This window comes from Schistosoma mansoni, chromosome 4 (assembly GCF_000237925.1).
Source record: "Schistosoma mansoni strain Puerto Rico chromosome 4, complete genome".
Lineage (NCBI taxonomy): Eukaryota > Metazoa > Platyhelminthes > Trematoda > Strigeidida > Schistosomatidae > Schistosoma > Schistosoma mansoni.
The window spans coordinates 29,925,668-29,941,958 of NC_031498.1; the positions used below are offsets into that span (position 1 = coordinate 29,925,668).

The 16,291-nt window shown below is 35.2% G+C and overlaps 1 protein-coding gene across 1 annotated transcript; it reads left to right on the forward strand.

Moving 5' to 3' along the window:
- Positions 1-4,306: 4,306 nt before the first annotated feature.
- On the forward strand, positions 4,307-10,204 carry Smp_170740 (hypothetical protein; the record flags this gene model as incomplete). Its single annotated transcript, XM_018797437.1, has 2 exons — positions 4,307-4,329; positions 9,982-10,204. 2 exons carry the CDS (start codon positions 4,307-4,309, stop codon positions 10,202-10,204), a joined length of 246 nt encoding a protein of 81 aa, XP_018652479.1.
- Positions 10,205-16,291: the final 6,087 nt, after the last annotated feature.

Here is a 16,291-nt window from a genome sequence, read left to right on the forward strand (position 1 = left end):
TCGTACCATAAAATACAAAACAACATTTTTACAAGATTTAGCTGAATGTGGCTGTGAATAGGAGGGAGGATAGTAATTAATAGACTGGGGATAACTGAAGAATGGTAAATCATATAATAATAGTCAATGGATCAAAATAAAGGTCATAATAAGGGGGATATGGATATGAATAGTTTTGTTACTTACCAGTTATATAATAAGAATATATGTATCGTATTCGTCAATAAATAGATCTGAAAAGTTACCATCCATAATTGTCCTTGGGATAAAACACAAACTTGGTTTGAACACCTAAACATCTTATATCTTTTGATAAATACAATTTTATAGAGTTCAGATCATGAGTCATTTGAAGCTAGACCAGGTTTTCGATGATGGTCTAGCTTCAATTGACTCATGATCTGAACTCTATAAAATTACTAAAATCTCCACACAAAACCCCCTTCTGATAAATACAATTGTTTAATTTCTTGTACTTCACATGAGTTTGGTCTCTTCCCAAAACATTTAGTTGAAACTATTTTCGAATGTGAAACAAAGTGAACCTAGTTTCATACTTACGTAGAAAGAATCACAGTTTTTTGTGGACAGTGGACTCATTCAACTGGCGATTGTCAACTAAAATCAAAGATAGATAAGGGATCTTTTTGAAACCCCATTTACTTAATGTAGAGTAAAGTTCATCGAAATGTTGAGTCACTAACTTTAATCAAGGCATTGAAGCGTAATGGACATTATTTAACTTCATTATTATATATTAGGACTGATAGTATCATGTTGATTACAATTAAACAATTAATCTTTTAATAGTTCAATTCATGAATAAATTAAAGCTAGACCACCATGGAAAACCTGTAAGCACTGGACTGCCGTTTTGTCCTAGTATGGGACTCCACAATACTGCCCATCCATGATCCCGCCCCGCGAGATTCGAACCCAGAACACTTTTGATAGAGAGAGTTTAAAGGGTAACGTTAAAATTTTCAATTGCATAGACTGTTGTTTAGTAAATTCCGAGAAAATTTTGGGTTTCATTAGACAGTTGGGTACTCTTGCTTGTTTGTGACATTTGTACACAATGTGACTGAATTATATAAGTTTGATGATGATGATTTGATACCTTTATACTTGTTTTATTGCCTGATATATTCCCAAATAAAGAACATTCACTATTCATTAACATATACCATGAAAGGCCATCTCATTTAAACTATTGATATAAATCCAATCCAATTTTTTTTCAGGTCAAATAGAAAAATTAAATCTTAACCCTAGATAGAACATTGAAAAACATTGACATTGTAATTGTGTTCTATGGGAAACGTTTTGCTCTTCATATTTGAAGTAATAAAGTTTTAATATTGTGATATACAATAGAAAAACTTGTTTAACGAAGGTCTGTGTACTTATAACGGATGGATTGGGATTGATACCATATGTTTCTGCCTCTGGCAGCTTACAACTATCTTACTCACCTTAAAACCATAGAGTCTTAGATTCCATTTAAAGGTGTTTGATATTGAATTTGAACCGTTACTTAATTCTGATCAATGACAAAACCATTGTCCAGTACAACTTAGTTTACAATGGTTTTTGAGTTAGTGTTAACTCGTTATCATAGCTACTGTCATAAACTTGATTGTAATTCAATGTTCGGCTACGTATACAGCCATGTAAACTGCTAAGTGGTTGAAAGTAACAGACAAGCAATTCTGGAGATAGACTTTGGACTAGTCTAATGCTTCTTACAGGATTTAAACTCATACTACACAATATCTCAGATAGAGAAGTTACCATTTTTTTATATTTACGCCATGACTAATCTGATTTTGAACACATATTATATTGAATAACAAGAAATCGGATTCAAAAAGATGAACCGATTCATTTAAAATTGGAGATATCCTTGTAGTGCCATGCTTCATTAATCGATCACCTCGATAACTGTTACAATACCAATGTTAACGGTACATAAAATCAGAAGGCAAAAAGAAGCAGCAACTACAATTTATTGATAAATGACGCAGGTCAGAAGGTTACAAGCACACGAGTAAATATCAGAGAGCGGTGAGCGATCAGCCAGCAAGCAATTACATAGGCAAATTTATAGTCAAATTGAATAAGGACACAGCAAAACAAAACAAAAGGCTGATAATAGGATTTGAGTGCATACATATATATGGGAAAGAGGATGAATCACCGAATGATACTTAAGCAATCAACATTTTGGCTAGAGTCTGTCATGTGCTCTAGTGGTCATAACAGTACAAAGATTCATGCGAACTGTTACTATCCAAATGACGATGTCTGTTAAAGAAGTTAATATAAAGACTTAACCAAAACTAACCATACTCAAAATCGATTGTAGGATAGTTGCTATACCCTTTTTCAAATAAGTATCAAGTTGCAGAATATCTAGTTTCATAGAATTCCATCGATAACCTTATAATTAAATCATATTCATGACATAGAACAAGTAATGTCGAATCACTAAGACTAGTGACTAAAATTCCAGTTGACTGACAGAATTTCATGAACATTAAAATTCTGGACAATCTTCAATATTAAATATTCATCATGAAAGACAGTTTCATGAGTTGAAAGCATAAGTCAATTGAAGCTAGACTATCAAGGAAAACCTTGAAGCACTGGACAGCCGTTTCGTCCTATTGTGGGACTCCTCAGTGACAGTGTGCATCCACGACCTCGCCTCGAGAGATTTGACTCATGCTTTCAACTAAACAGTTTCATTAATCGTCTTAGATACAAATTAATCTTTAGTGTTTACCTAATAGATAAATTGATTTGATTAAAGGAATTTATAATGAATTCTCATAATCAATCAAAATATATACTACTTATTAAATATACAGTAGTATCAGAAAAAAAGAATTCAGCGCGAAGAAAATGTTTTTTCAACGAAATCATTTACTTAAGCTTTACATTTGTAAAATATATGTCTATAGATGGATAGAAAAGATTACATCATAAATTAAATTTCGCGGGGTAGGATCGTGGATCCGCACTGTTAAGTAGTCCCACATTAGGATGAAACGGCAGTCGTGCTTCCAGGATTTTCATAGTGGTCTAGCTTCAATTGACCCATGAATTCAACTATAAAATTACCAAAATCTCCACACAAAATCCCTTCTGATAAGATAATAATCAGTTGTTGTTATTTTTGCCTGAACAGTTAGTAATGAAATGCAATGTATATGGAAAATATATGTCTGCAGGAAGCTAGGAAAGATTGCATCATAAATTGATTCGATAATCAATAACAAATGAGGTTACGTACTAATCAAGAGGTAAGGAAGAAAATAATTTATGGGTCAAATAATAGTCTAATTGACACATATGAAGAAAAACGACAAACACAAATGTCATTATAACATAAGCAAAGATGGATAGTGGCTAGCAGTGGAATCTAGGACGCGTATTTCATCCCATTTGGGACTCATCAGCTGGATGTACCTTCATCTCAGAGTTGAGGTTCACTTTGGGACTCGAACGCAGTACCCTTCATTTCAAACGCCAACTCAGTTACTGAGTCATAGTAATAGACTGAATACTTGTATACGGTAATGATAATAACTAATTAGAGTTAAAAATGCAAAATAGTAATTTATAAAAAGATTCGTTATTAATCAAATAAAAGTACAGAAAAAGAAAACAACAACCCGAAACAAACTACTAAAGGGAGTTAAGGCCAAAGAAGGAGGAGAGGTTGGACAAATCGTTTCTACACTCAAAGTTCAGGCTTGAGTTCATGGATTGCCAATGCTTCAACAATAGTATTCTTTTTCCAATCTTATATTATTTTGAATATAATTAATAAATATAACATTAGTAACTTATTAGGTTCCATTCTTACATTCATCAGTATGTTAGTATTGTAGTGAACGAAAACACAAGTGAGGATAATCGAATGCATTTTGACTGACATTTAATTTCATCGAATCTCATTTTAATTGATAGCTGTTCACCCTTGTTCTGTTGTACTGAACGGAAATTATGGAATCTCTTAGTCAAATCTGAGAACCATACAGTGAATACTTCATTTATAAAATATCCATCAATGGTCTCAGACTTCATTGTTTTTTCGTTTCCATGCCAATCATTCATTCTCTTTTCTTCGATCTTCTTGACATACTGCCTCCGAACATTTCACTTTCGATTGATGACATATACTACCTATATCTATCGACATCAGTAGCACACACTACATTATCATTATCTGAATATTTATTATGATCAACTTCCACCTTGAACCAATTTTTATCTGATAAACTGGATCATTCTTGATATGTGTATTAGTTACCGACTGATGTGAGTGATAAGCTCCAAGAATTCACTGATCTGCCTCCTACCACGATTACAAGGCGTTCAATTCCAAGTTGATCAAGAATGAGACAGTCATTATAGAACAGAATTGTTGACAGTTGATCTTCTTAACTTTCTGCCTCCCATCATTGATGATATATACTACTTATATCTAACGATATCAGTAGCACACACACCACAATATGATCAAATTAGTAGTTACTTGTTAGTATTCCATTTCAATCAACATTCAATAGTTTTATTGGTTATTATTATACATAATATTCTATGAATTTCTTTAACCATAGAATATAATAAGGAAACCATTGAAACTAATGATTTGTTCCAATGATTGTGTTTTGTTCTTTTCTTATTTCCTTTAAGTTAACTGTTATTAACTATTCATTGAACATAAAGGTTTATGTATTGGTAGTATTGTATTGTAATGAATGAGAACACAAGTGTAAGGGAGGGACTATAGAATGTATTTGATTACAAAATGATAGAACATCTTAGACTACATTGTTCTTTCGTTTCCACACCACACCACACATCACAGTATTATTATTTCCTTTGAACTGATTAAAAGATGTAAGATGAATAGAATACGAAATGACATTAGTAATATATCATATGTCAGTAAAAGTATAACTAATTTCAATACAGATTTGAAATGTGAACAAAGATAGATTTGTGTCATAGACTAGGATGAAGTAAAGTTATGATGAAAAGAAGAAAGAATTAGGAAGATATTTTTACCTTAAGTTCGAATGGATGAACACTGCTGAGGAGTCCTATAATAGGACGAAATGGCCATCCAGTGTTTTCAGGTTTTCAATGGTGATCCAACTTCAATTGACTCATGATCTTAACTATTAAAATAAATGAATAGTTGAATTCATGAGTCGATGAGAGCAGTGCGCGTCCACGATCCCGTACTTTAGCTTAGGGATCTAGAGGTTAAGCGTTCGCGCGCGAGATCGAAGGTCCTTAGTTCGAATTCCATATGCAGATTTCTAGTGTTGAAGTAATAAAATTAGAATAAAAACGATGGATTATAAAAGATAGAAAGGAAGATTGAGAACATGGAAGAAGGAAAAACTGAACACTCTATTTTCGTATGCAAAGATTAAAATTAAATTGGCGGATAGCAAAACATTTGCTGCATATAAGCTTTTCATTTGTATTCCGATTGAGCCGACTTTTCTGACTGTCTGTTTGATTTTGAAGAAGTTACCAAAATTGACTAGATGAGCCAAGAATGAGTTTTTGACTGCCTTGTGTAATCTTTTACAGAGCTAGACAGTGTAATGTTCGGAGATGCGTTTCAAAAGGACTCACTTTGTGCGGCCAATATAACCTTCTCCGAATGAGCTAGTAAACTGACAGGAAAGCATTAATTTCATCTGATTGTACAGCTTACGACGTGAGTAACGTCATCGAAAGGAATTCACTGTCTCCATTATTCATTCATGGTTTAGTTATTGAATAGTTGCCACATCAATCAATTACTGTTTAGTTGATCTGAATATGTGTATAGTAATAATTCATTCTGTATTGTTTGCTAGTGCCTATCTGAACTCAGTAGCTAAGTGGATAAATTGATGACTTTTAAGCGAACAGTATTGGATTCGCATCCCTGAGTGAACATCAACTCTGGGATGCAGGTACATTCAGCTGATGAATTTCAAACAGGATGAAATGTGTGTCTTGAATTCCACTGCTAGTCACCATCCATCTCTGCCAGTATGCCAGTATTGTTATACTTTTAATTCTAAACTCGGTTAGTGACACATAAATTGTCATAATTTAATCGATTGACAAAAATTGTTTACAAATAATAAAATGGTTTTAATGAGACTGGAATTTACTGAAGACCTTTGAGAAACGCTGAAGTTACCTTGAGAATGCTCACCTACTGACTAGGCCCAAAGTAAGGTTTCCTTAACCTGTGTGAAGGATAACGATTATAATTTATAATTGATGGTTGGTGATAGGGATTCCATTTATAGTTTTCCTTACGAACGGAAATTAGTTAAAATGCCAAAACTCTATTTAACCAAATGGATAACTGAATTTCGCGCTAAAATCCAAGACCTGCTATCGTAAATCTGATTGCTTACTTCACTTACTTATGCCTGTTACGCCCAATCAAGCACAGATCGCCGACCACCATTCTCCAACCCACTCTGTCCTCCGCCTTCCTTTCTAGTTCTATCTAATTTTTGTTCATTCTTCTCATGTATGTTTCCATTTCTCGTCGTAATGTGTTCTTTGGTCTTCCTCTCCTCTTTCGGTCTTGAGGATTCCATATGAGAACTTGCTTTGTGACGCAGTTGGATGATTTTCTTCAATGTGTGTCATATCCACTTCCAGCACTTCTTCCTGATTACTTCCTCGACTGGATGGAATCAGGTTTGTTCTCTCCCACATTAGAATGTTGATGATAGTGTCTGACCAACGGATCCGAAGTATATTGTGTAGACAACTGTTAATAAACACTTTGTACCTTTTGGATGATGGCTTTCGTAGTTCTCCTGGTTTCAGCTCCATACAGTAGAACTGTCTTGACATTTGTAAATCTGATTGATTCATCCATAAATTATAATCTCGCCGAGGCTTCATTAAAAACACATCTTTTTTTCAAAATGGTTTATCCGAAATAAACAATTCAATTATGTTAAATTCCTTTAGTATTGTATGTTTGAATCTTCTCATTGATGTTCAGGACTGCAACTGGTCAGTCTCTAATTGGCATATGTGCATATTGTGCGTATTGCCTCGATATAGCCTTATTTCACAAGCGTGGTAAACAAAGATGGATAGTGGCTAGCAGTGGAATACAGGACGCGCGTTTCGTCCTATTTGAGACTCGTCAGCTGGATGTACCTACATCTCAGAGTTGATGTTCACTCTTGGACTCGAACCCACTACCTTTCGCTTTAAACGCCATCGCGTTATCCACTCGGCCACTGAGTCCTGATAGCCACTTGTTTGTGTATTTTTGTTTGTTTCATTAGTTTAGTTCATCAGTCAATTGAAGCTAGACCACCATGGAAAACCTGGAAGCACTAGACGGCCGTTTTATCACTTTACTTGTCTGTTTGTTTTTTCAAAGTTCAACTTATAATAATTTTTTGTTATTTATAAAGAAAATGAATCCCTTTAGGGTGTTGATAATTATAAGTGTAAAAAAACAATATTACAATGAACATCTGTAACATTGATTAATAAAAATTAATTATGAATATTATTATGATTAGAAGGGGTTTTTGTTGAGATTATAGTAACTTTTTTAATATAGTTGAAATTATGAGTCGAATCTCACGAAAAGGGATCGTGGATGTGCCTTGCTGGGGAGTCCCACAATAGCACGAAATGGCCGTCCACTGCTTCCACGTTTTCCATGGTGGTTCAGCTTCAACCAGTGGAGTTCAACCAGGTCTGTTGTGAGATAGAAACTCACTGAAGACATTGATGAATGATTGCTCAACTTCGTGGATTGGTTGAAGTTAGACATTAACACCGTTGGATTCCGGATCAGCGGTCTAGAGGTTAAGCGCTCGAGCGCGAGAGTGATAGGTCCTAAGTTCGAATCTCGTGAGGTGGGATCGTAGATACGCACTGCTGAGGAGTCCCACAATAGGACGAAACGGTCGTCCAGTGCTTCCAGGATTTCCAAGGTGGTCTAGCTTCAATTGACTCATGATTTTAACTATAAGAAAAACATTTCTAAAATGTCCACAAAACCCCCTTCTAATAATAATATTATTATTCATGTAATTAAGCATCCATATATGTATATATCAGTTGAAAATAATTAGTATCAGAAATGGGGATTTCTGGAGATTGTTGATCTATGTTAGACCACTATCGAAAACCAAGGAGAAATGGATGGCTTTTTTGCCATAATATGGGACTACACAGCAGTGCGTAAGTATGATCCTGAACGCAGGACTCGAACTCAGGACCCTTGGTCTCGAGAGAGAGTGTTTGACCTGTAACTGTGTCAATGTGTAACTTCAATCAATCTATGATCTTGAGCAACTTTGTATCTATTGTTTGAGGTGGACGGTATTGTCGCATGCTTTGTTAAGCTCACACAGCTTATTCTAGCTTCCAGACAGGCCAGTCTATTCATTCTTCTTGAGTCACATTTTAACCTTGTCAGTTATTCGTTTATCAATGCTGACTGTTTTTATATGACCATATGAGTGTGCATTTCCTATGTTACGCATCACATGCCTGTAACTGATTTTTTCTCGTTTGTAAATATCAGTTATCGCTTGGCCATACTGAGTTGGCTCATACTCCTTCTGTACTGCACATCATTTCTCTTCTTTCTCTTCGCTTCGTTCCTCTGATTGTCTTTGCGGATAAACGAGTGTACGAAATATACGTACTCGAACCTCATTTTCGTAGGTAACTTATTTAGTTCCATTATTGACTGATGCTATTTAAGTCGATGATTATATATACGAGAACTAGCGACATATATTTTTCGACAGCAATCAGTCAACAACAATCATTCATACGATCTACCTGGAGTCAGATATTAAAGGGCTACTAAAGGATAACTGTCTCTACCCGACACTGACTGAACTCTATTGGTCATGGCTTCTCACTAGAACTTCATGAGTTACATGTCGAAGCTTGTTATTAGTGAACATATGATTATTATCAGAATGGGATAGCTGATGCGCACTGCTGACATGTCTCGTACTAAGACAAAACGGCCTTCCAATGCTTCCAGGTTTTCAGCGGTTGTTAAGATTAAATCGACTCATGAATTCAAGTTTGAAAAAAGTAGGACCTGAATCACAGTTTAAAAACACTTTATATGTAATTTTTGAATATTTATAAATTAAATGGTCATCAGATGAAAGATGTATATTTACTGCCGAGAATTCTTCTCCTTATTCAAACCTGCGGTATTTATTGAAGGGACCATACTTATTATTATTATTACTATTATTAGTATCAAATTCACAACCCATGACACAATCAAAATCTCCGAAGAAAGTCTCATTTAATTATTCTCTTTTTATTGGAAGAGCTAAGTGGAACATTAAATTCACTTGGTATTATTTACTTGGATTTCCCCATTGACGTTTAGGACTGCAATTGATCAGTCACTTATTGGCATATGTGCATCCTGTGCATATTGCCTTGATATAGCCTTAATTCACAAACATTATACACAAAGATGGATAGTGGCTAATAGTGGAATCCAGGGTGAGAGTTTCATCCTGTTTGTGACTCGTCAGCTGGATGTGCCTGCATCTCAGAGTTGATCAATGGCAGTCCTAAACATCAACTGGAAGATTCAAGTGAATAATACCAAGTGAATTTAAACTTCACTCCATTGCACAAGCAAGTGGCTGTCAGGAGTTAGTAGGTAAGTGGATAACGCGATGGCGTTTAAATCAAACAGTAATGGGTTTGAGTACTAGAGTCAATATCAACTCTGGCATGCAGGTATATCCATCTGACGAGTCTCAAATGGGATGAAACTCGCTTGTCTTGTATCCCACTAGTAACCCCTATCCATCATTTCTTGTAATTGAAACATTTAACAAAAACCGATCCATTTTAATTTATTTGTTTATTTGTTTTTCATATCTAACCTGTTTTGTTTTTTTCTTTCTTTAATTATAGGTCAAGATTTCTATTATTTTTTACTATACTACTTATAATTGCCCCTAAACAACAACTTGTCAATTCCCGCTATATTGATAATACATTATTACGTAGTGTATTAAATTGTTATGTTGATTGTTTATTAAATTCAACGAATGATATACAAGATAATAATTATTGTTTTAATGAATGTTTCATTACTCCAAATGAAAAACGTGGCAAATTTTTCATGTTAGGATAATGAAAAGAATAAAAAAGAAAGAAATAAAATTTAAACATAACACATTTAACTACTAATTATGTAGATCAGTAATATAAATGTATAATCAAAAGAAAAATACAATTTGAAATGTATTACATTTATTGAAATATATTTATATATATTCAGGTTTATTTTGTTATAATATTATAGAGACTTATTTGTGTTAGATTATGCCTGTTACCTCCAATGAAGAATAGGCCTCTGGTTAGAATTCTCCAATACACTCTGTCCTCGGCCTTTCTTTCTAGTTCTATCCAATTCTTGTTCATTCTTCGCATGTCTGTTTCCATTTCTCGTCGTAATGTGTTCTTTGGTCTTCCTCTTCTCCCTTCAGGATTCCATGTGAAGGCTTGTCTTGTGACGCTGTTGGGTGATTTCTTCAATGTGTGTTCTATTCACTTCCAGCGCTTCTTCCTGATTACTTCCTCCATTGGAATCTGGTTTGTCCTATTTCACAGTAGGTTGTTACTGATAGTGTCTGACCAACGGATCCGAAGTATATTGTGTAGACAACTGTTAATAAACACCTGTATCTTCTATGCGATGGATTTCGTATTTCTCCAATTTTCCACCCCATACTGTAGATCTGTCTTGAAATTTGTATTGAAAATTCTGATCTTGGTGTTGGTTGACAGTTGTTTTGCGTTGCAGATGTTCTTCAATTATAAATATGTTGCTTTCGCTTTGCCGATCCGTGCCTTCACATATGCATTAGATCCACCGTGTTCATCAATGATGCTTTCCAGATATGTAAAGGTTTCCACATCCTCCAAAGCTTCTCCGTCAAATGTGATTTGATTGGTGCATGTTGTGTTGTATCAGAGAATCTTGCTTTCCCTTTTGTGTATATTCAGACCAACTGCTGCTGAAGCTACTGCTACACTGTTCGTCTTCTCCTACATTAGTTTTTGCGTGTGCTGTTTTTAACCATGTCACTTACTAAAGCTGTACACAACTGTTTGCACATGTATAGATAGTAGTTTGAAGATTATTACATCACAAGTAGGGATTAGTTTGGAAGAACTATTCAAGAAAATGTATAATCGAATCACTATTATCAATCTAATTGAAAGTTTATCAACTGTGGACACTTCGGATGTTTTAAACAATCAGAATGTTCTTAAATCATCTAATTAGAATCTAATAACTTATATTTACAATCGTAGTAAGTTTTTGATGTGCCCCCAAATGCCATGGTACGGCCGAGAGTGGGGAGAGCCCACTCTCCCTCTCGAAATGCACTCACATGGCCACGTGTATATAGCCTCTGACAGGGAAGTCCTACTCACTGCCCTCTCTTGCCACACGTGTTGTTTACGAAATTGAGAGGACAAAAAGTGAATGTCCGGCACTTTAACTGGGTTGGTGGACGCGGAAAGTCCACCTAGGGGAGTTGGAAAACCCTGATTCCAAACCAATCATGCACATGGGCTCCAAATATCCTGAAGGAACAAGTGGCGTATGAACCAATTGTTGGTCACCGGCTACCATGGGAATGCATCTCCTCACGATGCTCCACTGCTTTGTGGATCAGATCTTTAGGTCAGACGTTCCGGGTGTGACCCTCTAAGAAAACCACCTACTTCAGTTTGGGCACCTGGTCAGTATCACAGTCCTCACACAAATCAAATGAGATTTGTGTGGCGCATATATATCTGGTGCTTCCTTGTACCAATATTTATGTGTTTAAATAAATAAATAAATAAATAAATAATAATAATAATAATAAAAGTTCTTAATGTGCTCAGTGCCATTAGTGATGAACTATTACAGTTCCAATTTCATTCATCCTAGTGATAATTATTTCTCAATTGGAGTTCTGAAAGAATTCATCTCCAAGCTCATCGCAGCTAAAACACTATTAATATATGGTGATTTGGTTTTGTATGAGTATAACTTTATTTTTCATAGTTGGAATCATGAGTCAATTGAAGCTAGACCACTATGGAAAACCTGGAAGCACTGGACGGCCGTTTCGTCCTATTATGGGACTCCTCAGCAGTGCGCATCCACGATCCCGCGCTCGCGAGATTCGAACCCAGGACCTACCAGTCAGGCGCCAGTGCACTTAACCGATAGACCACTGAGCCGTCCGGCATCCAACGGTGTTAATGTCTAACTTCAACCAATCCACGAAGTTGAGCAACCATTTCACCAATTGTCTTTAGTGAGTTGATATCTCTACAACAGACTTGGTTGAACTCCACTGGTCACTACTTCCCACTAGAACTCAAGGAAACTTCCCTTGAAGTCAGTCACTAGTGGATGCGCACTGCTGAGGAGTCCCATAATAGGACGAAATGGCCGTCCAGTGCTTCCAGGTTTTCCATAGTGGTCTAGCTTCAATTGACTCATGATTTCAGCTATGAAAAATACTAAATTCTCCACAAAACCCCTTCTGATCTATAACTTTATTGTCTTTGAAAGCTTTAATCTGTTAGTAAATTTATGATTGCTAACTATTATAAAGCCACATAGAAGCTGTTTGGTTATAATTCATTTTCAACATTCCTAAAGCTGTGATTCACTTTCAGCAAATCAACTAAATGATGTATAAAATTACTGAGAATCTTCTATTGATAATGGACTTATCTTGTGTCATTGCGAAAGTAGGTAGGTAGGTTACACCTGTTATCCGTCGTAGAGAAGAATAGGCTGCCTGTCACAATTCTTCATTGATCTCCATCCTGAACAAATGGATAAAGTATTCAAGTATTTTTATATCAGTAATAATTTGCATGATAGTTTTTGCAATGGAGAGATGATTGAATGGTAGTGTAGTGAACGAGAACACTAGTGGGGATAACCGAATGTAAGAAAAAACAAAATTACAGAATTGTAAGCAAAGATGGATAGTGGCTAGCAGTGGAATCCAGGAAACGAGTTTCGTCCTATTTGAGACTCGTCAGCTGTATGTACCTACATCTCAGAGTTGATGCTCATTGTGGGACTCAAACCCAGTACCTTTCGCTTCAAACGCCATCTCGTTGTCCACTCAGCTACTGAGTCCTGATAGCCACTTACTTGTGCAATGGGGTGAAGTTTAAATTCACTTAGTATTACTTGTTTGAATCTTCACATTGATGTTTTAGGACTGCAACTGGTCAGTCTCCTAGATTCCACTGCTAGCCACTATCCATAATGTTATATTTAACCAATCTATGAATTTAATTGTATCTATCTATTTCAATTGGAATGAAAAAGTTTTATTACTATCACGTAGATAAACATAAAATAAATCCTTGAAAACACCAGGTATACTCATCAATCATTTTCATTTTATCTTCCTGTTTGTTAGTAACAAGTAAATGTTATTCCTAGAAAAAAATAGATCATAAAGGGGAAGTTACCACGCACCTACGGAATTGAAGCATTAATCTACTATTACTGTTTATTATATTATGTAAGTAGATGTAGTCAGTTTATATTGAATGTAGATGTAGGTAATAACAGGAAATAATGAGTACATTGGGTTACAGTATAAAAGAAAAAAACTTTATAGGAAATGCATTGCGTTATAACTGAAACCACATCAATTATCTAATTTCCTGTAAGAGATTTAGGGGTTCTTTTTTGATTATGTCATTAGGATGAAGATAGATGCATTGAACTGTTGAGATGACTTCAAAAAGTACGACGAAGCCTTCAGAGACTCTAAAGGAGCTGAAGAGATTTGGTTTAATAACAACCTGATAGCGAGTTCTAAAATACTAACGTGGGATGCTCTGGATAGACAATTGCATAACTTCCCTCCTTGCTGATTGACCGAATTATAATGATTTTATAGTCAATACTAATCATTTTAAATACCCTTATTTCTCTGTACATTTATGATTCTTACCCAATAATCACTTGTCATGCTTCTTTCGTCTTCTGATTTATGACTGTGCGGTTCTACACGTTCAAGTGCCTTTGTTTATTTACCGTATTCTGCAATAATCAAGTAGAGGACGTAACATGAACTAATGATCAAAGTCGATCTTGCTGTTCACTGTAAGTAATAAGGGTATTGATGTGTGGGCGAGAATGACAATGATTAGTTGTTTTGCTGATTCAGACATGTAGATATTGTGATAAGTGTTATATGTGTTATATATTCCCCTATCCTTATTATTACTGATTGACTGTTCCTTCTTGTTGGATTATGTCGGATTTTGGTGTGGTAATATATTGACGTTCTAGTCAGGTTGATCTCGTGTTCTTGATCTGAATTGTGTTGAAGTCCTGTAGAATAGATGACACTGGGTGTGAATCTAGTGTAGATATTCGTCTAAGGTAAAATTAACGTCCCACATACGTGTAAAAAGTAAAAGGACTGTTATAACAAGAAACTCTAGCGTTATAACAAGTATCCTACGGTTTATAACAGGTATGTATGTACATTTACATGTAAGTCTAAGAGAATAAATAACACTATGGGATTTAAAACTTTCTATTACACTATATAACATTCTTTACATTTACATCTATCTTCCAAAATGAAGCATATTTAACAAGAAACAGTTTTATAGCAAGCATTTAGAAGATCACTTATGTGGTCATTTGAATAAATTTTCTGGTTAGCGTTTTTTTAGCGAGTTGATTTTCTACGGGATGGGGTCGCTAACCCCAAGTCCAACCCTCCTCCTTTACCCGGGCTTGGGACCGGCAGTAGTTCCCGGAGGAGCTATAGGCGGAGTTATGTGGTCATCTGGATCACAATTGAATCAGATATCACTTTATATAAAATATTTTTAATCTCTATTTCATATTTCTTAGTTTTTGAAACGAGGTAATTTAAGTCCACTTGGTATTGGTTGTCTAGGGCTGTAATTGATCAGTCTCTTATTGGTATATATCCATACTGTGTGTATTGCTTATTTAATTTAGGATTAACACTTTATAGTTGACGTTTTTTAACAAGATTTTTTTTCTATAGGATACAATACAGAGAACACCAACTCAATCACACTTGATGGAGAAACTCTGAAACAGGTAGATAGTTTCACGTACCTGGGAAGTATCATCGATGAACATGGAGGGTCCAATTTAGACATAAAGGCGAGGATTGACATAGCAAGGGACGAATTCCAACAATTGGAGAACATATGAAACTCAAAACATCTGTCAACCAATATCAAAGTCACAATCTTCAATACGAACGTCAAGACAGTTCTGCTGTACAGAGCTGAAATATGGAGAACTACTAAATCAATCGTCAAGAAAGTACAAGTAATTAAAAACAATTGTCTACTCAAGACACTTAATGTTCGTTGACTGGATATCATCAACAACAGCCTACTGTGGGAGAGAACAGACGAACTCCCAAATGAAGAGGAAATTAGGAAAGGACGATGGAAATGGATAGGACCTACACTACGGAAATCATCAAAGTGCATCACGGGGTAAGCCGTAACTTGGAATGCTAAAGGGAAATGGAAAGGAGGAAAGCCGAATAACGCACTGCTTTGAGAATTGGAAACAGATATGAAAAGGATGAATAAAAACTGGAAAAAACTAGAAAGAATTGCCAAGAACACCTCCTCTACAAAGTGTAACAGTCGTAAGTAAGTAACCCTTTTTGACTGGACTGTTACCACAAACAAATAATTCTAGTTTGTATTCAAAAGTCGTGATACCTTCAATGATATCTGATAACTTTTCATTAGTGCTTGGTTATCAGTAATACAAGTGATATATACATTAAAACAAATAAAGGAAAATCCTGAACGAACATAAAGAAAATGTCATACAAACTTTTTGAAATAAAATAATCACTAAACATTGAGTAATATAAAGTGTGCCAGTAATCATTTCGAAAATATATAAGTAGTATAACAAGGACAAGAAAGGTGGATGTAAAAATAAACAGACGAACTCAAGATGAAAAGATCGATGAAATTGTTCTTTAACTTTTCCTCGGTTGGGAACCAACAATGGTATTACAAACGTTTCATAAATATAAGGACTCTAGTCGCTCTCTTGAATTCTTGTAACATTCTTCATATGTTAGAGATGAAACCGAATTCAGATAGATAAATGAAGTGATATACATTAAACAGTTATAAATACTTTAGTTTGATCTAC